General features: G+C 42.0%; 1 protein-coding gene across 1 annotated transcript in view; it reads left to right on the top strand.

Moving 5' to 3' along the window:
- Window positions 1-27,538, top strand: part of LOC149158733 (ABC transporter C family member 14-like) — a 414,770-nt gene that overhangs the window by 325,781 nt on the left and 61,451 nt on the right. Inside the window, exons 17-18 of the mRNA XM_089434081.1 lie at window positions 14,442-14,505; window positions 14,689-14,928. Of these exons, the coding sequence (XP_089290207.1) occupies window positions 14,442-14,505; window positions 14,689-14,928 (304 nt within the window). The remainder of the gene's footprint in view (window positions 1-14,441; window positions 14,506-14,688; window positions 14,929-27,538) is intronic.

Below are 27,538 nucleotides of genomic sequence, written 5' to 3'. Positions count from 1 at the left end.
TATAATCTTCAATATTGTTCTAGGAACTATTGGAATGGATGATGGTTTGGTTCAAGCCAGATAACCACTTCAACTCTGTTTGCACTCTAGAGATGCATGAACACCCTCAACCTACAAGGCTTTAGACCACTAACGCTCAATAATTTGCAGATTAAGTGAGTGAATGAAGAATACTAACCACATCAGCAGATGCATACAAAACGTATGATGGCCAACTGCAGCCAGCGAATGAAACTTGTAAATCTAATCTATCTAAACAGAGATAAGATGACAGCTATCTAGTGTTAGATACAGAAGAAACATAGATAACCTATTCAACAACAGATCCAATTCACCAATGCAGATATAAGATGACAGTTATCTAGCATTAGACATAGGAGAAAGCGTGAACAAACCAATCTAGGTGCATGTTTAGAAAAAGAAGGGAAATGGACATCGAGCATGTAGCAGCAAAAGAAGTTTGTATTAATGAAAATGAAGATGAGACACTGCAAGGAACAAAATATCTACAGTCTCTAGAAGTTGAACCGCATAACAACAACCCTGATTACATCTTGCTTTCGGCTATTTATAGTTTACTTTTACAATGATCCTTAGCCGTTTAGGGTTGGAGATGTCTTAATCGACCACCTACTGGCATTAACTATCTGATTGCGTTCCAGGACGCAATTTCCTTCCCATCACGAAAACATTAATCAATTTTGGTACTGTGTTGTCCTGTTAGGTAGTTGGCTTGATTATGGCAGTGGAGCTCCATGACTGTTTAATTCTGTTTGCTGGATCGTGCTGTGTCCTTCTTCCTTCGGCCATGCTTTTTGTTAATTTGGTTCAGCGGTTTGACTGTCATCAGACTGACAGAGTCGGCCACCTTCTTCTTCGGATAACAGATAGGGAGTGGAGTATGGAGTGCATGGGTGGATGGACGTGTTGAATCGGACGGACAGAGAGGTGACAGCATGATAGAGGACGATTGGGGATGATCGTGAACGAGGGTCGTTTGATCGGGGGGAAATGCACGGTGGAGATCGTGTGTAGGGGATTTGAGGTCGTGGTGGGAGCGGGACATGTCCGGACCGTTAGATCTCAGGTGGACAGATCGGACGGTTATCGGGTGGAAGAGGCGCGTGGGTGATAACACCCGGGGGTGGTTTGGCTCGGCGGTTATGGTTTTTATCGGGCGCTCATCGGGCGATAAGTGGTAAACGGTGGAGTCCGCCCAATTCCATTTAGCGGATGACACGTCATAGCGGAAGAGAGAGAAAAACTGCCTATATCGGGCGGGTATTCCTCTTGCTAGTTTCCCGTGCGATATGAGTGAGAGCCGTTAGATCTGGTAGGGGTGATCTAACGACGGGGAAAGATCGAGCACCTTTCAGTGATTAGGTGAAATGCGAGCCATCAGATCGTCGGGGAAAGATCGACGACGAAGGATGCGGAGGTACGGGGTGTCCTCAGGAAATGTGCGAAGGGCACGTATGGGCGGGAAGGTAAGGTTTTTCGGGGCTTTTTGGGTTAATTTATTTAGGCTTAAGGTGAGGAGAGGGTTTCGTTGGGATGTGAGGGTTGGGTTAGGAAATGGCGGAACGAAAGGTAAGTGGAAGGGTGAGAAAGTGGGTGATAGCCCGTGTGGGGCCCTATCCGAGACGTAAAAGCAGATCATCTCCCTCCTTTAGCCTCCAAAATGGCAGCGCTACACTTCAGGGCTAACACTGGTTCCCTCTGGGGATGAAAGCCTCCCTATGAGGTTTCAAGAACTGTAGACCACTGCCTTTCCACTAAACAACAAGATTAAATCTACTACATAGTATTCCATTGGGCATGGAGTCTAACTAATATGAAATGAACTGAAAAACATATTTACAATACCAAGGCTCTAAAAGCCTCAAACGAAATAAGGTTTCAAAAACCGCCCATTGACTGGGCCATCAAAAACATCTTCTCCCTCTAAATTTTGCAGAATGAAAGTATTGTTCATCTAAGCTCGAGCGATGACAAACGGTCTTATCCATAAGGCATCAAACTTACTGTGGTTTCCCTTCTTTTCCTTCAATGCATCCCATTTGAGAACCTAGTCACCCACCTGGAAACTATCCATCTTTGTTTTTTTATCAAAGACCTCCTTGATCTTCTTTTGATGCACTACTGACTTCTCAATCAGTTGGTCTTTGATCTGGTGAACTTCAACCAAGTCACTCATCCTTCTTGCCATGTCACTTTCCTCATCCTGTTCCTCTTGCAAGAATTTGACCACAGGGAGGATCAATTGGATTGGAAAAATAGCCTCAGTGCCATACACCAGCTTGAATGGAGAGTTCCCTATGGATTTCTTGGTGGTAACTCTGTTAGCCCATAATGCAAACTTCAGCTTGGAATCCCAGTTCCTTTTGTTGTCTTCCAGCAGTTTTTTGATTATCCTCACCAGGCTCTTATTTGATGATTCTGCCAAGCCATTTCCTTGAGGATAATATGAGGTAGAATGCACTAATTTAATGCCCATTGATTCACACATGTCCACCAATTCCTTTGCTCTGAAAGCTGCTGCATTATCAGTGACTAGCTTGGTTGGGCATCCAAATCTAGTGAAAATATTCTTAGTTAAGAACTTCATGACAACCTGGTGATCAGCCTTCTTAGTGGGTATGGCCTCAATCCATTTGGTAAAATAATCAGTGGCTACTAAGATCCACCTGTGTTGGCCACTGGAATGTGGATTAATCTCCCCTATGAAATCTAAACCCCACTGTTGAAAGGGACCATTGGTGTGTATTGGCTTCAGGAGCAACGATTTTAGCGGTTTTCTTCCTGTAAACCTCTAGCATCTGTCAGAAGACTTCACAAATGAAAATACATCCGAGAACAGAGTAGGCCAATAATACCCAACCCTTAGGATCTTGTGGGTTGTGGTTTTCCAATAATGATGCCCTCCACAGATGCTAGAATGAAACTGGTGCATGACTTCGACAGACTGTTCTTTGTCCAGACACCTCAAGAGGATCCCAGATGGGTCCCTCCAATAAAGCGGGCTCTTATTAATACAAAACTTAGCTGCTATGAGCTTGATGGTCCTAGCCTGACTTGATCTAAGCCATGGAGGGACTTTGAGCTTCAACAAGAAATGAGATATACTGGACTACCACTCACAAGTAGCCAAATTCTCAACCAATGACTGATTTTTCCCTTGTTCTTTTGTTGCCTCCTCTGCCTGTTCAACTCCTGATTCTGCACCTATACAATTTATGTCCAGCAGACTGCAATTTTCCTCAGCCATAAGCTTAGCCAGGCCCTAGCCTTTGACAAGCTTGGTGAGCTTTACCTCTATGCTGAACTCTATGAGTTTTGCAATCCACTTGGCCCTTCTTCCATCAACATCTGGCTATGTTAGGACATCCTTTACTGAAGCTGAAGGTACATAGGCAACCACTTTGGAGTGCAAAATGTAAATTTGGAATGCCTTTAAAGACTTTATGAGAGCATAGGCCTGCTTCTCAATAAGATCATACCTTAATTCAACATCTCTCAAAGTTTTGCTGAAGAAAGCCACTGGGTGTTCTATACCTTCATCATTTTTCTGCAACAAGACTGCTGCAAGGGTATCATAAGAAGCAAAAGAGAAAATATAAAAGTCCTTGGTGTAGTCTGGGCTGACTAAAGTGGGAGCTTCCATGATAGCTCTTTTGATGGCTTCGAAAGATCTTCTTGTAGCCTCTGTCCATTTTATCTCTGACCCCTTCTTTAACATGGAGGTGATGTGCTTCACTAGTTTTGCAAAATTTGGAATGAACCTCCTCACAAAGTTAATCTTTCCTAGAAAAGATTGAATGTCCTTTTTCGATCTTGGGATGGACAATGTCTGTATTGCTTGAACCCTTTCTGGATCAATCTTGACACCTGCAGCAGAAACGACATGTCCTAAAAGCTTGCCTTCTTCTAGAGCAAACTATGACTTCTTGGGATTCACTGAGATTCCAAACCTTCTGCACTTAAGAAACACCTTCCTCAAATGCTGCAAATGATCCTCGTGACTGCTGGAGAAAACTGTTATGTCATCTAGGTAGATAAGGACAAACTTGTCCTTCTCTCCCACAAAGGCTATGTCCATGGCCCTCTGAAAGGTAGCACTAGCATTCATCAGTCTAAAAGGCATCTTGGAGTACATGAAAGTGCCCCAAGGAGTAGTGAAGGCAGTCTTTTCTTGATCTTCTGGATGTACAGCAACTTGGTTGTAACCTGAAAATCCATCCAAGAAAGACATGACTCTAGCCCCTAAAACTTTTTGGAGCAAATGTTCCATTTTGGGCAGGGGGTAGTTGTCTTTCTTAGAGCATTTGTTGAGATTTCTGAAGTCGACACAAAGCCTGATTTCTCCATTTTTCTTCCTTACTACCACCAGGTTAGCTACCCACTTTGAGTATCTTAGGGGAACTATGATCTTGGCAGCCAACAGTTTCTTAATCTCCTTTTCAATCAAAGGTAGCAGTAGAGGGTTGATGGGTCTTAGCTTCTGCTTAAAAGGGATGGTGTCTTTCTCCAGTGGAATCTTATGCTGGATGATGTTTTTGTCATAAGTCTTAAGGTCATTGTACTCCTAGGCAAAGACATCAGCGAACTGCTTCATCAGGTTGCAATATTCAGAACTTTGGGCAGCAGACAAGTGGGTGGACAGGTTTATGTACTTTGGATGATCTAGACTCCCTATATTGTGTCTATGGACTGCAGACTCATTTTCTTTCTGGGCAGGCTTATAAGGTACATCATTATGATCGAAAAGCTTCTCTAGAGGTACCAGCCCTTTGGGTATATGGTTGCTAGGCAGTTGTACAATGCTGTTTTGGCCAATTTTGTTTCTCAGTTGGGACTGATGGCATTCCTCCACGGTTTCATTCTCTTGATCAATTTGCATTTCAAAGAACTCATCAATGACTTGTAGAAACCTATTGACTTCTTCATCATCTTCGAAGACTTTCCAATACTTCACATTGTCAGGGAATGATGGTCTGTATTTCACTTGAACTTCATAAGTTAATCTAGGAGGCAAAGGAGGAACAAACAAACTAGCAGACACAGCAAGGGAATCAGCTAGCTGATTTTTAGCCCTAGGGATGTCTGAAATACTAAAGCTACTGAAGGAATCCTTGAGCTTCCATATCTCATTCTATATGCTTTCAGCCTGGGTTGCCTTGCCTAGAATGTTTGATTCACCTGTTGAATAATAAGGTCTGCATCTCCAAACACCTTCAGATGTTTGATGCCCATTTCTTTAGCAGCGTTCAAGCCTAAGATCAAAGCCTCGTATTCTGCTATATTATTTGTGACTTGAAAAGTCAGCTTGAAAGATAAATGTATGCATTCTTGCGTGGGAGATATCAGAACTACACCTGCTCCTGCAGTTTCCCTAGAGCAAGCTCCATCAAAGAACATGTCCCAAATTTGTGGACCTTCTTCCTCTGTGACCTTACAAACTGGTTTCCTGAGCTGCATGGAGGCCAACTGAGATTCTTCTATTTGGAGAATACAGGCTCCAAAGTCAGTATCAATAGCATAGATGGGATGATTAGTGGGATGCTTCTCATCACTGATAATATACGCTAACTGAGCTTCCCTGTATAATCTCCTACTTTCACCTCCAAAAACTGGAACGATAGCATAAGACAAATCATTTTGTAACGTTCCACCCAATATTTTTATCCATCCCCTGGAAAGAAGCATGCCAAACTTTGGGGGTACATCAGCTACCACAATATCCATCATCATGCTCTTCATAGGCAGCTGAGACAAGGTGATGGCTAGGTCTTTGATTAACCCCAAGCATTTCACCTTCCTAGAATCGAAAGAAAATAAGTCATGATAAGGCCTAGTGATGTCAAGGCCTAACTCATCCATGACAGCCTTTGGCATTAGATTATGGCTGGCACCTGTGTCCAGCAGACAATTGTGAAGGGTTTTGTCATGAATAGTCAAGGAGACATAGAATGATGGGGAGCTATCATCAGAGGGTTCAGTCCTTGGGCTAAGCACAACAACAGGTTTGTCATCTTGCAAATTCACATAGTCGTTTGATGCTTGTGTGGCCTTAAGCTCAAGGGCTTCAAGGATGGGTCTCTTAAAGGCTTCATTCTTTACCAGTTCCATCAGAGGTATAGATATTTTTAGCTTCTGGATTTTTGATTCAAAACTGAAGGGAGAAGGGAACTTGTTAGGGCCTCTCACCTCTTGAGCTGGGGCTTTGAGAATGATGGGATCAGTTGCTGGTTGTTTTTGCTTGTTAGCTTGCCGTTCTGTAGGGATAACCGCTCTTTGGACAGGGGTTTCCTTGGCACTGTTCATCTTCGACCTCAGATTGTGTCTTCACTGATCTTCAGTTTGTAGAACAGCCTCATTGTCCCACTCTTGGCTAGTCTGGTCCCTGAGTAATGACTCTTCATAGGTAGCCAAGGTTAAAAAGGAAGCACGGCCTTTGTCTTCCATACAATGGATTTCATCATCTTCTTCAAACTGTTCCTCTTCCATGACTACATTCTGGAAAGGGGTCTTCACTCTTTGGTCTTCATTGGCATCTTTGCTCCTTTGCATGATCTGCAACTGCTCATTTGCTCTTCTATATGGATTCGGATTTCTAGGAGCAAAGGTGTTAGGAACTCTTCCTTTCCCTGGGTGCTGCTCAACCTTTAATTTGGAGATTTCAGAGGCTAGTGACTCTATCATCTTGGTCATTTTATCTATCTTGGGGTCCGAAGATGAAGAAGATTCACCCCTCTGTCTCCTTCAATCAACATGTCCCTTGAGTTTCTCTGCGGCCATGATGTTGGACTCTACTTCCAAGGCTGCATCCTGCATCTCAGCCAAAGAAGCACATCTTCTCTCCCTCAATAGTAGGCAGAAGTCAGAATCGAAGGCATTGGCATAGGTGAGTTTAGCAGAGGTAGGGGTGGGTTTCACTTCAGCTAGTATCTTGTTGTACATGCGGTTAAACCTTTTATTGAAATCAGAAAGTGACTCCCCATTTTCCCTTTTCAGGTTCCCAAACTTAGTATGATAGTAGAGCAGATCTTTCTTATCACCCCAATGCTTTAGGAACACCTCATCTAGGGCCTTAATATCTGTTATAGATCTAGGGGTCAATTCTCTGAACCATTTTCTTGCCTCTCCATCTAGGCTTTTGACAAATACTCTCATCCACACATCATCTTCACTAATGTCTAGATTATCAACATAGCTATAAAAGGACTCAAGATGTTCTTCAACTATAACCCCTTCAGTCCCAGTGAACTTAGGCATGTATTTTTGATATTCTCCAGTAGGCATTGCATTCAAAGGAGTGGGCAGTACTAGAGGTCCATACCTAGCAGCTATGATTCTTTCCATTTTGGTGAGTGCTTGTGGACCTGCCATGGTTGTGGTGGATTGAAGAGTACTGGCAGTCTGGATGAAAGGCTGCCATCAGCTCATAAGCTCCTATCATTAGACTATAGAGATAGATAGATTGGCCCTTATATTATTTGGTTATAAGTAAAACTACCGCTAGCCGATAGAGAGAACCCGGGTCTTTCCATTCATTAGTCAGAATGGTTGGGTCAGACCTGCACGCAGAGAGGGAAGGGAAGCATGGTCCTTCCAATAAGCATGTCAATAAGCAGGGAAGCGTGGTCCTTGCACTAGGAAGCGCAAGACCCTCCGGACCTTGTCTTTATAATAATAGGAGGGAAAAGCAAGCTTATGGAAACGAGAAAATCACTAGCTATAGCTAATTCGTCGGTTGTATTTTCCCTTCTAACCACCTCCGCTACTCGTTTATCAATGCCTGGCTGGGCATCCATTCCAGAACACAAGCTGGAGCACTGGTTTCAAAGTATGCTCGAGAGCCAGAACGCTGAGGGGTGACTGACAGGACTAAAGGAATATGAGGGATAGGAGATGAGGTTTCCTTCGGGCTTAAAGCAAGAGGAGAACCTAAAGAATAAGGAGCTTTATGAATCCCTGAAAGTTTTTCTTCGCTGCTAGTGTTAGAGGCTATACTCTCGACATGTATTTGTTCTATTACTAGCTTTTCTTGCAGAGGTATAGAGGATTGTTTAGGTTTACCTGATCCTGATGCTCCTTTCTGTGATATCTTTCTTCCTTTGATGATCTTTTCAGGGTCAGGTACTGGGTCAGCTGGTGACTTCTGAGGATTTCTCCGAGTATGCCTCACAAACTAAGCCAGAAATATGATGTGGAGTCGCCAAGAGGTTCGGCCTCCAGTAGAGTCGCCAGATAGATGATTACAACCAAAAATGTGTCCAGACTTTGTCTATCATCAAAGCTGGATCTATGTCGTTCTCCCAGGGAAGCTGAGCTTCAATCTCCTCTCCCCGACAATGGCGCCAATTATGTTAGCTCTCCAGGAAACTCTCCTAGGTTGTAGCTTGGAGATGCCTGGTAACATATAATCTTCAATATTGTTCTAGGAACTATTGGAATGGATGATGGTTTGCTTCAAGCTAGATAACCACTTCAACTCTGTTTTCACTTCAGACATGCATGAACACCCTCAGACTACAAGGCTTTAGACCACTAACGCTCGATAATTTGCAGATTAAGTGAGTGAATGAAGAATACTAACCACACCAGCAGATGCATACACAATGTATGATGGCCAGCTGCAGCTAGTGAATGAAACTTGTAAATATAATCTATCTAAACGGAGATAAGATGATAGTTATCTAGTGTTAGATACAGAAGAAACATAGATGACTTATTCAACAACAGATCCAATTCACCAATGCAGAGATAAGATGACAGTTATCTAGCATTAGACATAGGAGAAAGCGTGAACAAACCAATCCAGGTGCAAGATTAGAAAAAGAAGGGAAATGGACATCGAGCATGTAGCAGCAAAAGAAGCTTGTATTACTGAAAATGAAGATGAGATGCTGCAAGGAACAGCATATATATAGTCTCCAAAAGTTGAATCGCACAACAACAACCTTGATTACATCTTGCTTTCGGCTATTTATAGTTTACTTTTACAATGATCCTTAGCCGTTTAGGGTTGGAGATGTCTTAATTGACCACCTACCGACATTAATTTTCTAATTGCGTTCTAGGACGCAATTTCCTTCCCGTCACAAAAACATTAATCAATTCTGGTACTGTGCTGTCCTGTTAGGTAGTTGGCTTAATTATGGCAGTGGAGCTCCATGACTGTTTAATCCTGTTTGTTGGATCGTGTTGTGTCCTTCTTCCTTCAGCCATGCTTTTTGTTAATTCGGTTCAGCGGTCCAACTATCATCACACTGACAGAGTCGGCCACCTTCTTTTTCGGATAACAGATAGGGAGTGGAGTATGGAGTGCATGGGTGGATGGACGTGTTGAATTGGATAGACAGAGAGGTGACAGAGTGGTGGAGGACCGTTAGGGACGATTGTGAACAAGGGCCGTCGGATAGGGGGGAAATGCACGGTGGAGATCATGTGTAGGGGATTTGAGGTCGTGGTGGGAGCGGGACATGTCTGGACCGTTAGATCTCAGGTGGACAGATCAGACAGTTATCAGGTGGAAGAGGCGTGTGGGTGATAACACCCAGGGGTGGTTTGGCTCGGGCAGTTATGGTTTTTATCCGGCGCTCATTGGGCGATAAGTGGTAAATGGTGGAGTCTGCCCAATTCCATTCAGCGGATGACACGTTGCAGCAGAAGAGAGAGAAAAACCGCCTTTATTGGGCAGGTATTCCTCTCGCTAGTTTCCCGTGCGATATGAGTGAGAGCTGTTAGATCTGGCAGGGGTGATCTAACTGGGGGAAAAGATCGAGCATGTTTCAATGATTGGGTGAAATGCGGGCTGTCAAATCGGCGGTGAAAGATCAACGGTGGAGGACGCAGAGGTATAGGGTGTCCTCGAGAAATGTGCGAAGGGCACGTATGGGCGGGAAGGTACGGTTTTTCGGGGCTTTTTGAGTTAATTTATGTAGGCTTAAGGTGAGTAGAGGGTTTCGTCAGGATGTGAGGGTTGGGTTAGGAAATGGCGGAACGAAAGGTAAGTGGAAGGGTGAGAAAGTGGGTGATGGCCCGTGTGGGGCCCTATCTGAGATGTAAAAGTAGATCATCTCCCTCTTTTAGCCTCCAAAATGGCAGCGCTACACTTCAGGGCTAACATGTCCCATGCAGGCCAACTTGCCTTGCTTTTGCCAGACCATGCAGTGAAATCCACTATCCCAACTCCTGACGATACACCTGGATACTGCTCGGAGTCTGGGTGCCCTCCTGTAGACGAGTCTACCATCCACCATGCTTCAAGCTCCTGTGACACCTCGGACTGTTCCACCAAAAGTGCATCATGCAGATCCCTCGCAATCGACTCCCCCTTGTGTGAGCCGAGGAGTGGAACCTATTCTACCTCGATAATAAACAATGTCGTACCTAAGCCTATATCCATCAACCAATGCCTCCGCCAAATGTCTCAACTGGAAAGTCATGGGTGGGTAGGTCCCCAATGGTAGGATCAAGAGTCTGCTAGGCTACTAAAGAATATCCCTATGGATGCCCCTCTCTCTGTCTCGGATCTCCTGATAAACCAGTCGAAGACTTGTCTTTGTACACCACAGGATATCCTCGGTTACTGCGATACCACCCTGTAACGTCCCGTGCCCTGTCCGTGTCAAGGCACTAGTCACTCCTCGCATGTACTCAAGGTGATGTAAGACACTCCTACTCCACCATGCAATCCAACACTCTACGATACACCACCATGCACCTCCATGTCCATTTGTAGTCCACTGCTCAATGCTAGATGCTCCCACACATCCCTGGATGTGATGGCCTAGAGTTGTGTCTCTATGTGTCGACCCACACCTAATTGGTATCATCACCTCCATCGTCGCATCACTATACTTGCCGATGAAGGGATCTTCACTCCAAATCCTCCTTGAGGGATCCGAGAAGTGAATCTCCTTATATGTTAGTAGTGATGCCACCACTGCTATGCTCCTTTGTGTCCTCTATGCCCCACACAAAGGTGAAGAATTCCCAACTCCATACAAGGTATCGTCTGGTGGCCTCCCAATGCCACCTCCTTCGACAAACTCCTGCCAGAGTATGTTGATCACCTCGTGATCCCATGTCCAGGCGTTATACCAAGACAACCCAAGGAGTCTATCCATAAACTGGTCGCCACTGGTGCCGACCAAAACTCCCCTAGCGAATGTGCACACTCAGCTGCTAGGTTAACTGTACCATCCAGGTCGTAGTCAACCGACATACCTGGGAAATGATAGGTAGTCCCACCCAGATCCCATTGCCAGTCTAGGATTCTAGTATCTCGAGTGCTTGGAAGCTCTTATTGAGCTACACTCGGGTCGACCACCATCTCCATAGCCCACTCCACATGGAACCAACTTAGAATATCTCGCCATCCAACCCCAAGTGAGGAATCAAATGCAAGAACTCTTGCACATAGAACAACCCCAACGTGCGAACGTTACACCCTGTGCAACTCTTATCGTCTCATCCCGCTATCCAGGTCAACACATGAGATATTACTAGGTAGCTCCATCTCTCTCTTGCCAATGGGCAAAGCTGACCCAACAGTGCTGCTAACCTGGTCATCCCCTCTGGTCTAGACAACTCTGCCTCTCTCAATCCAATGCGTAGGGGTGGGTTGATAACGTTGTAGATCATGTTAGCGCGCCTCTGAAGCGAACTGTGCTAAAATCCAAATGTGTGGTCTCTATGTTGACCCTTATCAATGGCTAGCCGAAAGGATGGTTGCACATCCTCCTCCATCATGGGCTCGACATGAGCCTCCAACTGCTCCTCCATAGACAACCGAACATGCAAGACATGCTCATCAGTCAGCTGTAGGTGGCTGTCATTCTGAAGCTCTGTCATAGACTTGGATGCCTCATCAATGGATACCTCAACAATGGATGTGTGCTCAACTGCCTCCACCAATCTGTCTATTGGGGCTACTAAAGAAAACTCCAACAGGGGTGACTTCTACTTCACACTAGGTGTATCTTCGTGTTCCTCCTACGTGCCATTAGCCTTATGCTCAACTGGATGGAATGTATTTAGATGAACTCCCTCCTCAATGGGTATGTTCTCTCTCATCTCGTCACTACCTTCGCCTCCCATCTTCGTCTCTGCAATATTGATGCTAGCATTTCATTCAATAACCATGCTCCTCTTATTTTCTTTGTCTGCAGGTCGGAAACTACTTTTTCTTCTTGCTGCCCTCGTTGACACCCATTCTTTGAGCCGCCCCACCAGTCTCTCAAGGCTCCTAGTATAATTTTCAAATTTCTCGTGCTGAGACATTTTTGGGCACATGTTCAATCTGAAGAATAATGTGGAGCTAGTGTTTTAGCCTCTGGAATTCTAGCCCATAATAGCACTTGAGCATTAGCGTGATTTAGACCCACAGTTGGCCAAAATCATGCTCTGATACCACTATAATATTCCTAATGGAAATTTACAATGATAAACAAACAAACATAGCAAAAACACATACAAAAATTTACAGCACATTAAACAACCAAAAATCTCCATAAACTACGTTGAGCTAAGCCATTTTATTGATCTAATTGTTGGGTACAAAAGTAAAATCAAAAAGCATGCACCTGGGCTTTCCCAAGGCAAGCTAAGAATATCCAGGTAATAGAATCAACTGCTCTAACATGCAAAGTGGTTGTTCCCAACAATCTCTGCCATGTCTGAGTGAAAACTACACTGCTAGCTGCAAATAATAGCTGCTAGGGTCTCCTCTAGTGCTCAGAAAATTTCGGGAAATTAACCCCGGGCTCTCCACTAATACCACGAAGGAATTGACCAAATGTTGACCTCAAAATTTCTGCCCAAATTCCCCTAGCTCCTTTAGCTGCTCACTGAGATGGGACCCCTGTTTGACCCTCAAATTTGCCTAGAAAATTCTGCCAAATTAATCTTGGCATCTCCTCAATAAACCCAGAAAGTGTTTGTCCTAGTTTTGATGCTCAAAATTGACCCCAAATGCTTGGCCCTCCTTCACAAGAAAAAAATGTAACCTACAACAGATTTTGTGTTAGCTGCTCATCCAAAATGCTAGGAAATCCCCTGCAATCTCCACCAATCCAATCCCAAGCAACCCCAACTCCTCAATCTCTCTCTCAAACCTTCTCCACACTTGGCCCGCACAAATGACTGTGCAGTTCTGGGCAAGATGACACAGACTCAATCCCTATAAATTCGTACTACTGAATGTGGGTCTCTCTCCTCCTGCAATTTCCCTTCTTGTAATTTGGACAATGAAAGCCCAACAATGGATGTGGCCTCAATTCCTGACTCCCACTCTCTTAAAGGAACTGTGTACTCCCTGGTTCTGCATCGCAACTGGCCAAGGAAATCCATGGAACTGAATGGTATCCTCCTAGCTACCAAAGATGAGTAGAACTTGCCTCCCTAGGGTGGCACTCGTGGTCCACCGAAGAAGAGGGTGAGATTTCCCCTTGGAAACCTCGGCTGCTAAACAGCCCTGGTGACTTAGTTGAATGGCTTGAGCAACAAAGTGTAAAATATCAAATGATCAAAAGTGCTCAATGATGCTGCCTTCCTCTTATTTATAATTGCTGCTCTCTTCCTTCACGTGGGCCCCTTCACCAAGCAATTTGAGCCCCCTCCTTAGCCATTCGAATTTCTCCATCAAGGGGTGCGTATTTCATCATGGGGTGGTCCCCACATTCCACTATGTGATTAATCTCCCCTATGTCTAATGTTTGGCGCCTCCACTACCATACAACATTAATTTAATTAATGTCCACCCGCTTTTCCTAAGTTTGTATCCACAATTTTCCCCATCCATAATTTACAAAAAATGAGGAATTCACTTAGCATATTTTTATGGGAAAGGATATTACACAAAAAGATTGGTTGCATGGGATTCTGGGTCCTAAGGTTCCCCACAAATGACAAGAAATTAGAAGTCCCTTGGAAAAATAAACACAAATATTTTATATTTCCCCTTGAAATCAATGCTATTTTTCTCTCTTCAAATCATCTGCAACGAATTGCTTTTAATAAATCTCAATAATTCCTACTTTCCAATTTGTTGCCTTAAAATTAGCTCATGTCATAACTTGTATTGGCAATTTCCACGTGAACTTGATTTGTGGGGCATATTTAGTATTCTGAATCTTGTTGATCAATCTGATTTTAGTATCACAACACATTTGTTTAGACATTGAATGGGTGTTTGAGTTTCCCCCATTCCTTTCTAAGTGTAGTGTTTAAATTTGTTCTACAGCTGGTATCTTTTCTAGGCTTTCCTCGATTTAATAGTTCAGGTCGATTCTTGCTTTTCTGTCATTTATTTTTCTTGGCTATTTTCTTGATGGAGAGATGGAAAAAATGTTTGTGCAACTTTTTGCATTAATCATTATGACTTTTTCCTTTACTTTTCATGATTAATTGAACAATTCCTAATGCTTTTGTAGTCATTGGAGAAATGCCTGCTAGCTGATGTGATTTCTCAGAAGGAAGAAAAGCTGGATACTCTTGGTATGTATCGTAATAACACTCATTGCATGATTTTTTATTATAAGTAGTGTATTTTCATTCTTTGCATTGCCTATTTAAATAATTGAATTGAAAATGTAAAGCAAATCTATTTGAAAATTTGAGAAATAAGGGGACTTTTATTGTTTTAAATTATGCGTTAAAGTATTTGTTGTCATCTTGCAGTTTCTGAAAAGGGAGAGAACTTTAGTATGGGAGAAAGGCAACTTATTTGTCTTGGTCGGGTTCTTTTAAGAAGGAGTCGTATCCTCATTCTTGACGAGGCAACTGCATCAGTTGATACTCAAACAGATTTATTGTTGCAGAACACAATCAAGACTGAGTTTGCAGACTGTACAGTTATAAGTATTGCACATAGAATACCAACCGTAATGGGCTGTGACAAAGTTGTTGTCTTGGATGCAGGTTAGTACAACTTGTACGATGAGTTTTATGTTTGCTTATATTTTTATTGATATTTCCTTTGTAACAACATAGGTAACATCAAAGTTTTAGTCTGAGACTTAAATTGTTTACAAGAAGTAAATGAATATTTTATGCAGTTAGTGTAGGAAAATATAGAATATGCAAATTGGGGGTGGGTGGTTCATTATGGACTCCAAAGGAAATCAGGAAGTAAAGTGTGCATGGGGAAATTGGGATTATGACGAATAATGGAGTATAAGCTCCTCAAAGGTCAGTGGGGGGTTCATTATGGACTCCAAAGGAAATAAGGAAGTAAAGTGTGCATGGGGAATTGGGATTATGATGAATAATGAAGTAGGAGCTCTAGCTCTGCTCAAAGGCATTCTACTTCTTAAAGCTGAAGGAGAAAAGGAAGCATTCATGGTGGGAAACTCATTGACAGTTCTTTAAGAAATTCAATATAAAACTCTTCCTAGACGACCCCTACTAGCTCATCTAGTTAATAGAGTAGTTAAAGTGCAATGTTTTGATCAGATTGATATATTTAATGTTCTCTACCATGAAGATTCCTTGGATGGTCATCAAGCAAATTCGGGTGTTGGTTCAAATATTGGGGTTACTAATATAAATAGGGGCTCATCCTTTCACGTACCCCCATAGTGAGTATATGGATACAATGGGAGATAGCATTAGTAACTTGTTAAGTGTACCCTTTATGAAACGACAAGCATTTCAGAACTGGTTACATCTCATCACACCTATGCAAAGCATTAAGTTGGGAATTTAATGTGGGTTATTTGGCTGAGACAAGTGCCAGCTTCAGATTTCAGGGGTTTGGTTCATTTGGGTTTTTGTTTTGACCACTTCTCTATATTTGGTAGCTTTGCACCTTGGACGGGGTCCTTATCCCTTGTCATTGAGTTTGTGTTCCTACATTCTTGAGTACCTTGCTTTCACTTTGGTATTGTCCTGGCTATGTCCTAGTCATGTTCTGGCCTTGTGCTTAGTTAGGAGGATGGCAAGTGTCATTGTAGTAAAGGGTGTCACATCCCTTGCAAATTGGTGGACTTCAAGAGTGGCCTCAAATGATGTATGAAGGATATTGGAGAAGCCCAATGTGGACTTGTGAATGCAAGGATCATATGTAAGATATGGAAAGAATAATTGGAGCAAAAACATTAGCAAAACAATATAGCAAGAGATAGTTGTGCTATTGATACAATCAAGCATGTAGTTTATTTGAGGAATTGGCATAAGGAAGTGAAAGTGCTTCTGGGCATCCAACACAATAGAAATACGGAGATCTCTCGTGGTACATCTTGGCATTCTGAATAGTGTGGTGAACTCTCATTCTTAGGAAGACTCCTCCCATACAATAGAGTTTTCTTGGTTGTCTAGGGACTCTTCCTCCCCCCATATAATGGAACTAGAACAAGGAAATGTCTTTCAAGTTGTTGATGGAATTTAGTAGGAAAACAAGGCCCCAATTGAGGTTGTAATGAAAACACATCGATTACAAGATGCCTAGTAGAGGACAAGTATTTGGTATTTTCTTACTTTTATATGTCTTATTTTCTTTTCTCAAGTAGTATGTTTGCCACAACAATATGTAAAGTAGTATATCTGAAAAGGTATAATAGGGTTCTTTCGATGGTTATCCCTTCTAGGTAGAACTTGGTACAATTTTACATTTTGAACCTATGGCTCTAGCCTAATTTTGTATTTTGTTCTCGCTACTGGGTTTTGTTGCAATATTTTTTATGCAAACCCTATATGTGTGTGTGTGTGTGTGTACATCCAAACAAAAATAATAAACAAATTAGAGTTGCGATAATCATCATACATATGTATGTATGTGTGTGTGTGTGTACATCCAAACAAAAATAATAAACAAATTAGAGTTGTGATAATCATCATACATATGTATGTATGTGTGTGTGTGCACGCATGCAAACAAAAATAATAAACAAATAAGAGTTGAGATATAGATGTGTGTGTCTGTGTGTGTTTGTGTGGAAACAAAAATAATAAACAAATAAGAGTTGAGATAATCGTCTCCAACGGTTAGTTCAATCAGTGGAACCATCTTCGCAAGGCATGTTTTTGATGGGGAGTCCATAGGTCATAGCTTTAAATATGGTTAAGTCCCTTGAGGTTACCAACCCCTATTGTAGCTAGTAGTTGAGCCATCTTCCATTCAAAGATATTTTGAGGAAGGGGAAGGGATCCCATGAGGTTTTCCACCCATATAGATATGCTACCATTCTTAGAAAATATAGTTATTCTTGATACGTTATTTATTGCATCACAAGCTTGCTATGGTTGTTTGATCAGTTAACATTAATATTAATATGGTAGACACATGTTGACAACATACCATTGACATTAAAATTAATATATATGATTGCATAAAACACAATAGTTCACATGCTAATATATGTTTGGGCTTGTTATTTGGTCCTCCAACACACCCCTTCAAATGAGAGCCCTAGTAAGTTGATAAAGCTCTTGACATTTGATGTGCATGTCTTTGTCTTCAAGATCATTAACCGTATCGAAAAAATCATTTTCTTTGAATGCTTGCTGTCTTTTATTGGAATCCCTCACTAGAAGATAGATGCAATTGCGAAACTTCATCCTTGATCTAAAACAAAGTATCGCAACCATTTTCAAACACTTCCTCTTGAAGTCTTCCCTTAAAGTAAGGATGAAAATAATTCATTGATCCAACTCCTATGTAAGTACACCTAACTATAGTTGCATATGCCTAGTGGTCAAAACCACAAGTTGGAAAATTGTACGAACCTCAATCTCTCATGATCAACTACATTTGACAACATGAAATATTTGCAAGTTCCTTAGACATACCCAAAATAGATAGGTAACCTATCACATAAAGTTGAGCGATTCTAAATAGTATAGACTATCGATAGGAATGCCCAATTGTCATCTACAAAATTTTGTCTTTGAATAGGCATAATTTCTACAAACTAGAAATTATCATGCCAATGTAAGTTCTTCAAATTCCTTTGAGTTCTATGTCCATAATTAGATTATAATCCTTACGTGTCAACCAATATAATTTATCTCAAGACTCTGAAAAATAACTTTCATTTTTCTCATTTTATTAAGCCAACTTCAAAGAAATTTCTCCATAATAGAAACAACATTTTGTTCTCTGAGGGGAGTATCCATAATAACCTATCCTATCAGGTTGTTACAACAAAATATTGCATCGACAAAAGTTTAAAGTCCCAATGATCAAGGTGTTAGTTTTGTGTCACTCAAGAAGGCTACCCACTGTTACACCAGTAGCTCTTCCTCTATCTATTATTGGCTCTTCTCCAACTCAAGGGGGGATTTCCTAATGATAGGAATATCTTGATTATCAAGGCTATAGAGTGGGAGCTCAAGGTAGACAACAAATACTAAGCCTTGATAAAACAAAGTTGTTGTAGTAATGGTGTGTGGTAGTGGAAATGGAAAAGGGGGTATGGAAAGGAAATGGGGGTAACAATCAAATGAGATGACATGAGATTGGTTCCTATAAATCTAAGGGATAATAGAGTCATGAAACATTGACGAATGAAATAACTATTATGTTACAATCAACTACTTTGAGGTAGGCTATATGGCCAAGGGATTTAATTTTCTATATTCAACATCATGGATGAAACAACTTATTTGATGCATTCATCACTTGGTGTGTACTTAAGGTAAAAGGAACTAGTTTGATACAATTCAACCCAAAATGTTTTTTGAAAAAAGCTATAGAATCAAGTCTTGGAGGGCTAAGGGTTCCACTTATCTATACAAATGTGAAGGAGTTGTTTTATGGCTGAAATGTAGTTCCAAATATGCAACTTAGTTTGATAGAAAAATGGAAAACAAGTGCAGAAGTAAAACAAAAAATAAACAAGAGGGAGAACCTCCTCACATTGCATATTCCAAAATGAATATTGAGTTTAAGATCTGTTTTTACTTTGAAGTGTCTTCTTGTTAGGCATGGACACCATTTCTTAATTGCATGTAGTATGACCAACATTTCTTTTTTAGAGATGCGTCTCAGTAAGTTATTTCCTTTAAGTTTTCTACTTTGAAAGGACAGGAGCCTTCCTTCTTGCATCAAAACTGCACCAATGTCATGGCCTTGTAGCCCACCAAAAGTGGGGTAGCCCTTTGGAGAGAATTGCCCTAAACGCAGTCTTCGAGGAGTGGGAGACATTCGTCCAGAGCATTATGGGCAGAGTGAATCTTCCAGATTGGGAAGAATTGTGGGCAACTCTTCACCAAGAAGAGATTAGACGACTGGCCAAGAAGGGAAGTAGCAGCAGAGGAGCCTAGGTCAAGAAAGAGGAGGAATAGGATGCAGCTCTGGCAGCTGCGGGGAAGCAGGAGAAGAGGAAGAAAAAGGACCTCTCCAAGATAAAGTGATTCAACTGTGGGGAACTGGGGCATTATGGGAACTAGTGTCCGAGGAAGAAGAATAAGGGAGAGGTGTCTGACTCCAAAGTAGCGCCAGCAAAGGCGGAAAATGAGGTAGAGGAGGATGAAGATTGTGCCATGAGTGCTCATGTACTTCTAGAGAAGAGGTGGGGAGACATAAAGTTGTAGTGAGGAGGACTATAGGCGATGATGGGCAGGATCCTTGAGGTACCCAAACTCTTGGATCATACCTGGCTACGAGAGCTCCGAAGTGAGAGTAGCAGGATGGCAGATGTCGGTAGAAGTGGATGCGGATGAAGCGACAGAGAGTGCTAGAGTGCAGTAGTCCCAGGCAGCGTAGAGAGTTTGCAGTAGTGTGAGAGGCACAAAGGAGGTTGCAGCAGTGCAGGATGGCACAGAGAGGTTTGCAACAATGTGAGAGGCACAAAGTTGTTACATTAGTGCAGAGGCAACAGAGGGAGCACAAGATAGCGGTAGAGAGAGCTTCAACATTGGGAGGGTTTCTAGCCTAACAAGGATGTCAGTAGTTGGGTGGATCAGCTACTTACTTCTCAGTAACTGAGTCGCAGTGCAGTAGCATGATGCGGCATGATGAGAGAGAACTGCAATGCAGATACAGTGTTGGGAGAAAGGACCAGCAGTAGCACAGATGTAGAGGGAGTTGCCGTACGGATGTAGCAGTGGTAGTGGCAGAGCCATGGGTAGCAGTACAGGATGTAGCAGTGCAAAGGATGCTGGGCGGGGAGGCCTAGCATCAACACAGGTAGCGATGTCGTATAATCAAGGTGATGCTCAGTGTGGAGAATTACTAGAGCACAGTCCTCGCTAAGAGGGAGTGTTGGTTTGGGGTAGCATCAGATGTGCTCTGGCCATGAAAATTGGTGGAGAGGCAAAAACACATGAGATCTCCAAGACCCAAATATGGTTTGGGCAGATTCTACTTGGTTAAGGGGATATTAAAATAATTAATATTTTTAATGGAGTTCCTAAGTCTAAACTTAGGAAAAACAAAATATTAATGGGTATTAATATAAAACTTGGTTAGAAGGTTTTAAAGGACATGAATCAAGCCAAATCTAAATCTAATTTTAGCCGTTGATTAGAGATGTAATCTCGACCGTTGAAGACTCAACAAAAAAACTATAAGAGGAGGCTTGAGGGTCAGTTGGAGAATACACCAGAGTGATCAGTCATTCGATTTTCTATAGCAGGGTTTGCTAAGAGAAATCGAATCAGTGATTAGAATTGCAGTGAGGGGCAGTGAGTACGAGGCGGAGAGGCAGAAATAGTGTTGGAAGACTAGCACAGAAGCAGAGAGGCAGACACAGAGCCAGAGGGAGCCATGGAGAGGCTAACAGGGACTGTGTAGAGGCTAGAAGGGCCTGTGTCATCCACGCAGAGGCTGCATGAGTGACACAGAGAGCCAGAGAGGCTACGCAGAGCCTCAGAAGGCTGATGCATAGGCCAGGAGGGTTGACACAGTGCTTTAGATTGTGTTGGAGAGGGTTTCGTGGGGCAAACTTTCAGAATATCTGCGTCCGAAGAGAGGTATTACTACCAGATTATTTATCTCTGTCAGGTGAGCCAGTTTGGCTCCCAGTGTACTCAGAAAAGCTGCTTAATAATAAAAACTGCAGAATTGCTGCATTGTTTTTCCCAAGTTGGGTTTTTTCGGGGACAATTATCCAAAACTAATGGTGTCACTTGTGTTTTTGTTCATTTATTTCAGTGGTTGATCAGTAGATGGTTGAGACTGTATTGTGTTTATTTTAGTGTTTATATGGTTAAATAACTTGTTAGTAATTAAACAAGTAGGCAAAATAAACTAGAGAATACAGGTAAAATTTCTAACAGGTAATACTTAGAAATTTCAACACTAACACCAGTTCAGTGTGAAAATTTCTGAATCTACACATCAGAAATCCTACTGCAATCACTAGTTTATCATCTCCTACTTGTTATTACATTCAACAAGTTATTTAATTTATAAAAAGTGATGAAAAACACTACTACAGTCTACATTGACATACAGATCATAAACTGAAACAAATATGAGACAAACACACAAGGGACACCATTATTTTTGGACAACACATACCCGGAAAAACCCAATGCGGGAAAACCGATGCAGCATATAGAGGATTTGTATTATTAAGCAAGCAAAATCTTACTACAACAGGTTGCCTCTTACACTAGCTAACCTTTCAGAGAAATCTTGGCAAAATACGTATACGAGTTTACCTCGTTCTCCAAGTCACAACTGATCCACTGAGTGGCCTAACTCCAGCAAGCACTGTGAAATCCTAGCGCAATCCCTGCTTGGGCTAGCGTCTTGCCTCTAGGAGACTGCGTCACCCCTTATGCTGGATCAATTTGCTGGAGGAAGACTTTTGTTCAGCTCTCTCGGTTAAGAATGTAGCTTCTTCGGCAAAATCGCGAACTTCCGACGAATATCCTGCACTGCCACTGCAAGAGATCCTCTTGGTTTGCGTCATCACTGCATGAGCCCCTTCTTGGGTTGCGTAGGCCTCTGCGCTACCTCTCTGATGCTATTGTTTCCTCTCTGCCTGGTACTCTTTGGCTCATAACTCCTTTCCGATCCAACTCTCTGCTTCTGCCCCTCTCATTGCAACTCAGAACACTAGTTTAATTTTCTCAGCAAACAATGCCCCAGAAAAATTGAACTAATTTGATCACTCGGTGTATCTTCAACTGACCCTCAAGCCTCCTCTTATACTTTTCCTATTGATGAATCAATGACCGAGATTAAGTCCCTAATCAACGACTAAGATTAAAACAGACTTGATCCACGTCTCTTAGAAGCTTCTCACCCATATTTTTATTAATACCCATTAATATTTTTATTTTCCTAAGTTTAGACTTAGGAACCCCATTAAAAATATTAATTATTTTAATAACTCACAATCTGGGTGGAATTTCTCCAAACGATTTTTGGGTTTTGGAGATCTCATGTGTTCTAGCCCCTTCACAAAATTTCGGAGCTAGAGCACATCCGATGATACCCAAAATCAACACTCGCTCTTAGCGAGGAATGTGCTCTAGCAATACTTCCCAACATAAGTATCACACTCATCCACGACATCGGTCCTCTGTGCTGCTAATGCTTGGCTTGCTTCCCTTCATCCATAACACTATTGCACCCTGTACTACTGTTCATGACACTGTCATTGCCACTGTTGCATTTGTACTACAACTCCTTCTCAAAATGTTGCATCATGCTGCCCATAGCAATGTCATTGCTAACTGCTGCACTACAGCTCAGTTGCTGAGAAGTAAGCAACTGAAAAGACGCCCAAAAGCTGACATATTAGTCAGTCTGGATACCTCGTGGTGCTGAAGCTACCTCTACTGCTAATCTGTGCTGACCCTCTGCTGCTACTGCGCTGCTACAATCTGCTTTGTGCCTCTCGCATTGCTGCAACTTCCACTGCACTGCTTCAAACTCTGGGACTCTAGCTTTTCCACTGTTGCTCCATCATCCCTTGCACCAACTGACTCTCGTCATTCTGCTACTGTCATTAAGGGCTCCCGTAGCTGTATGTGATCCAAGAGTTTGGGCACCTCAAGGATCCTTCCCCTCGTGTGTAGTCCTCCCGACTACAGCTCGATGTCACCCCACCTCTTCTTTAGAGGTGCATGAGCACTCATGGCATAATCCTCGTCATCATCTTCCTTGTCAGCTTTCGCTGGAGCAACCTTCGAGTCGGACTTCCCTTCCTTGCCCTTCTTCTGAGGGCACTGAGTGACGAAATGTCCTAGTTCCCCACACTTGAAGCATATAACTTTGGTTATGTCTTTCTTTTTCCTCTTTTGCTGCCCTAAATGTCCTGATGATGCGACATATTCATCCTCCTCCTCCTTCTTAGCTTTGACTCCTTTGCCGCTACTCTCTACCTTGGTCAGCCTCCTGATCTCTTCCTGTCGAAGAGCTGCCCACATCTCCTCCCAACTGGGAAGAGAAGCTCTACTCAAGATACTTTGGACAAATGTCTCCCAATTTTCGGTGACTGCATTCAGGGCAGTCTTGACCATGAACTCAAGATCTGGTGTAGACCCCACAGAAGTTAGCTAGTCTAGAATCCCTTGCAACTTGAGGAGGAACGGATCGATCTCTTCTCCCTTCTACATCTGGTACTATCTTAGCTGATTGTCCAATAGCATCTTCCGTTGAATGAAAGTCCCCTTGTACAAGGTGGTCAACGTCTCCCACATCTCCCTTGTTGTTTCCTTATCAGCAATGTGTGGGACCACATGATCTTTGACCCCGCCTAGAATCATGCATTTAGCCATTGCTTGAGCCTCCTCGTACTTCTTCAGAGGATCAGCATCGACCAGTACAGCCACCACTTTCAAGGCATAATCCTTGATGCGATTCTTGTCCAAGACTGCCATGATCCTGGCTTTCCAGATGACAAAGTTGGATGCTCCATCCAATCTATCCTGATCCCTCAATCCATTGACTACCATCTCTGCTCAACAAGTGTAGAACAGGTTCTCTTCTCCCTCTCTTATTGCTGCCCCAGCAAGACTCAGATCTGGATTTCTTTGGCGCTAGAAATTCTCTAAGGAACAAGTTCTTTCCAGACTCCCTCTGAGTCCCGATTTCCTTCACGGAAACCTCCCACCAAATGTCAAATCTCTCCTCTCCAATACTCCTTTGTTGCTACTCAGCAACCCGGATCTAGAATTCTTTGGCTAGAAATTTGTTAAGGCAGTGACTCCCTCTACCTCGGCTTTGTCTCCATAGACACTGTTCTGTACCAATAGCAACAACGTCCCACTAGCTCCTCAGATCGAATCTGCACTGCTCCTCCAGCCTTGGCAACTGACTGATTTGAGACTCTCAGGCTCTGTACTGGCCCAGAGAGTTGACAGAGTCACTACATGAGCTCCTCTCGGGTACCGCGTCATCCTCTATAGGATCAAAATACTGAAGCAGGCACTGAGTGAGACTCTGTGCCACTTCTCTGGCTCTGTGCCACTCCTTCAGCTGCTCCTCCGCCTCTGAAACAACACTGTCACTCAGGACAGTTGCTTCTCTGCAACAAATTCACTGGATCTCCTAGTTGATGTCTCCAGTGTCCTACGATCTGCAATGCTTTAATACCTGTGAAAATTTCTGAATCTACACATCATAAATCCTACTGCAATCACTGGTTTATCATCTCCTACTTCTTATTACATTCGACAAGTTATTTAATTTATAAACAGTGATGAAAAACACTACTGCAATCTACACTGACATACAGATCATAAACTGAAACAAATATGAGACAAACACACAAGGGACACTGTTATTTTTGGACAACATGTCCCCGGAAAAACCCAATGCCGGAAAATTGGTGCAACATATAGAGGGTTTGTATTATTAAGAAGAATCTGAGTACAACAGGTTGCCTCTCACACCGGCTAACCTTTCAGAGAAATATCGTCAACAAAAATACATATGAGGGTTTACCTCGTTCTCCAAGTCACAACTGAGCCATTGAGTGGCTTGACTCAGGCAAGCATTGCGAAATCCCAGCGCAATCCCTGCTTGGGCCAACGTCTTCCCTCTAGGAGACTATGTCACCCCTTCTACTGGATCGATTTGCTGGAGGAAGAATTGTGTTCAGCTCTCCCAGCTCATAACCTAGTTTCTCCGGCAAAATCTCGAACTTCCGACGAATATCCTGCATTGCCACTGCAAAAGACCCTCTTGGCCTATGCCATTATTGCGTGAGCCCCTTCCTGGGCTGCGTAGGCCTCTGCTCTGCCTCTCTAATGCTACTGCTGCCTCTCTGCTTGGTACTCTTTGGCTCGGAACTCCTTTCCGATCCAACTCTCTACTTCTGCCCGTCTCACTGCAACTTAGATCGCTAGTTCGATTTTCTCAGCAAACCACGCCCCAAAAAAATTGAACTAATTTAATCACTCAGTGCATCTCCAACTGAACCTCAAGGCTCCTCTTATACTTTCCCTGTTGATGAATCAATGGCTGAGATTAAGTGTAAAGATCGTCAACAGATGTAAAAACAACAATAAGGGATTTATATCATGAACCTGTAAACAATTTCCTGAAATCTGACAAAATCAATTAACAGAACTGCTGAGGTACCTACTTGTGCCCTGCGGTTGAAGATGCCTCCGGCTGCGCTGCTACAGTTGCCGAAAAGACTGAATCCACCTAGCCAAACTGAGCAGAACCTGGCTGCTCAATCCAGTAAGCTTCTTAACAGAAGCCAATTGTTCCCCCGTGCCCAGAACCTCAGAACACTCAAGCTCTTCCTGTCGATGATTTCCTCCTCCTTCACAATTCTTCCCTCTGTTTTTCTCCCCCTTCCCAAATCACTATCCCATGGTTTATCCTGTTGTTTGGTGGTGGCCGCTCTTCCATCCGCAGCCCACCGCTCAGCCTGCTAGTGACACACTCCTCCCTTACGCATTCCTTCCTTATCTCATTTAAGGTCGTGAATATATATATGTTTATGTTTTGAAATCATATGATAATTTTATTAAATATTCTTTTTAATATAAACTTTATATCGTATATACCACATTATGATTTAATATATCATTTAAACATTATAAACATTATATTTAATATATCACATTGTTTTATTATATATTTGTTTTAATATAACATTGTAACTTTATACTTGGAGCCCCTTTTAATTAGTTTCTTATATATATTTTTTAAATTTATTAATATAATTTTTATCAATAATCTGGAATATATAATTATATAGTCCTCTAAAAATTTTACCCATACATTAAGCAATCTGAATGAGTAGAACCTCTATTCAAAGAAGTGTCATGGTATTTAGCACTTATAGTTAATTTAGTATAAAATACTAGTGGGGTGTATGCGACACATGCATATGTAGCTATCATATGCATGTATCGTATGCCTGCTATTATTCTTGCGTTCTTTATATTTATAGATGGGTCGTTACACACACTCCCCCTTTAGAAAATTTCGTCCCGAAGTTGGAGTTTTTATCTTATCTGATTACTTATGATGACAATTAGTACATTCTTCTTAGGATTGTAAACCGAGGTTAAAATTGGTGTTTTGAATATTTTCAGGTTTATGATTCTAATGGTCATGCCTTATCCTAACTAGGTTCCCAAGCTATTCTAAAATCATCCTATCCTTCCTAATCTCTTCCACTCCCATCTTGTCCGTCCTCTACTGGAGTATGCCATGGTGTCAGTTTTACTGACCTAACCATTCATAAAATCTAAGGGTGACAGCGTTGGTTATACTGACCTGATTCCCAGTAGGCATCCGGGAGTCATCATCACACTCTAGGGGAGCGTGATTCGCATAGTCCTCCCATGACTTTAGGGTTTGGAAGATAAATGGTGGGCAACACCTCCACCCCTCCCAGTAGAATTAGGGTTAATACCCTATCATAGAATCTCTTCGTGCCTTAATTTCTGTCATCACGTGGTCATTTTGGTAACTGTTTATTATCTGCAATCATACACTTATCCATGCATTTATAAATGTGCATTAGCGTATTCAAAATAACTTATGTATAATTCACATATGTCAATTACAGTGTAACATATTTTGCCATATTCTATTCATGTCATTGACTTTCGTTTAAAATGTAATTATTCCTTGATTTCTATTCCATCGATCATATTGACATGTATAAATAAAACAAATTTATAATATCTTAATTCCTATCAGAAGTAAAATCATTTAACTGTCTTAAACTTTACTTTGACAACTATAATTTAGTAAGATCAATAACATATTTCATTTTGGTATCCATGTACCAACATAATTTAAACATATATTATGTCACAAAATTTCACGTTTATATATAATTATTCAAAATGGTTCTGAGTCTCTGATTTGTAGTGAAGTAAATATATACTAAACATAGTTTAAAGTTCTTCAAAATTGACACAAATTAGGGTATTTTTGATATATGTCCTCTGTATCTTCCCAAGTAGCTGATCTAGGACTATACTTGTCCCATTGGACCTTAACTTGGTTTACGAGGTGATTCCTAGCTGTCGAACCCTACGTTCCAGTATACGTAATAGTTCAACTGATACGATTCCCTCGTCTGATACCTGCAATTCCTTCCATTGAAGGTTATGAGATTGATCAGCGATATAATGTCTTAATACAGATATATGAAAT

The sequence above is a fragment of the Pinus tabuliformis genome, chromosome 5_2 (assembly GCF_031772625.1).
Source record: "Pinus tabuliformis cultivar Carrire ecotype Pingquan chromosome 5_2, CPIR1, whole genome shotgun sequence".
Taxonomy (NCBI): Eukaryota; Viridiplantae; Streptophyta; class Pinopsida; order Pinales; family Pinaceae; genus Pinus; species Pinus tabuliformis.
The sequence above is the reverse complement of the archived record's forward strand: the minus strand, read 5'-3'. Positions and strand labels throughout refer to the sequence as shown.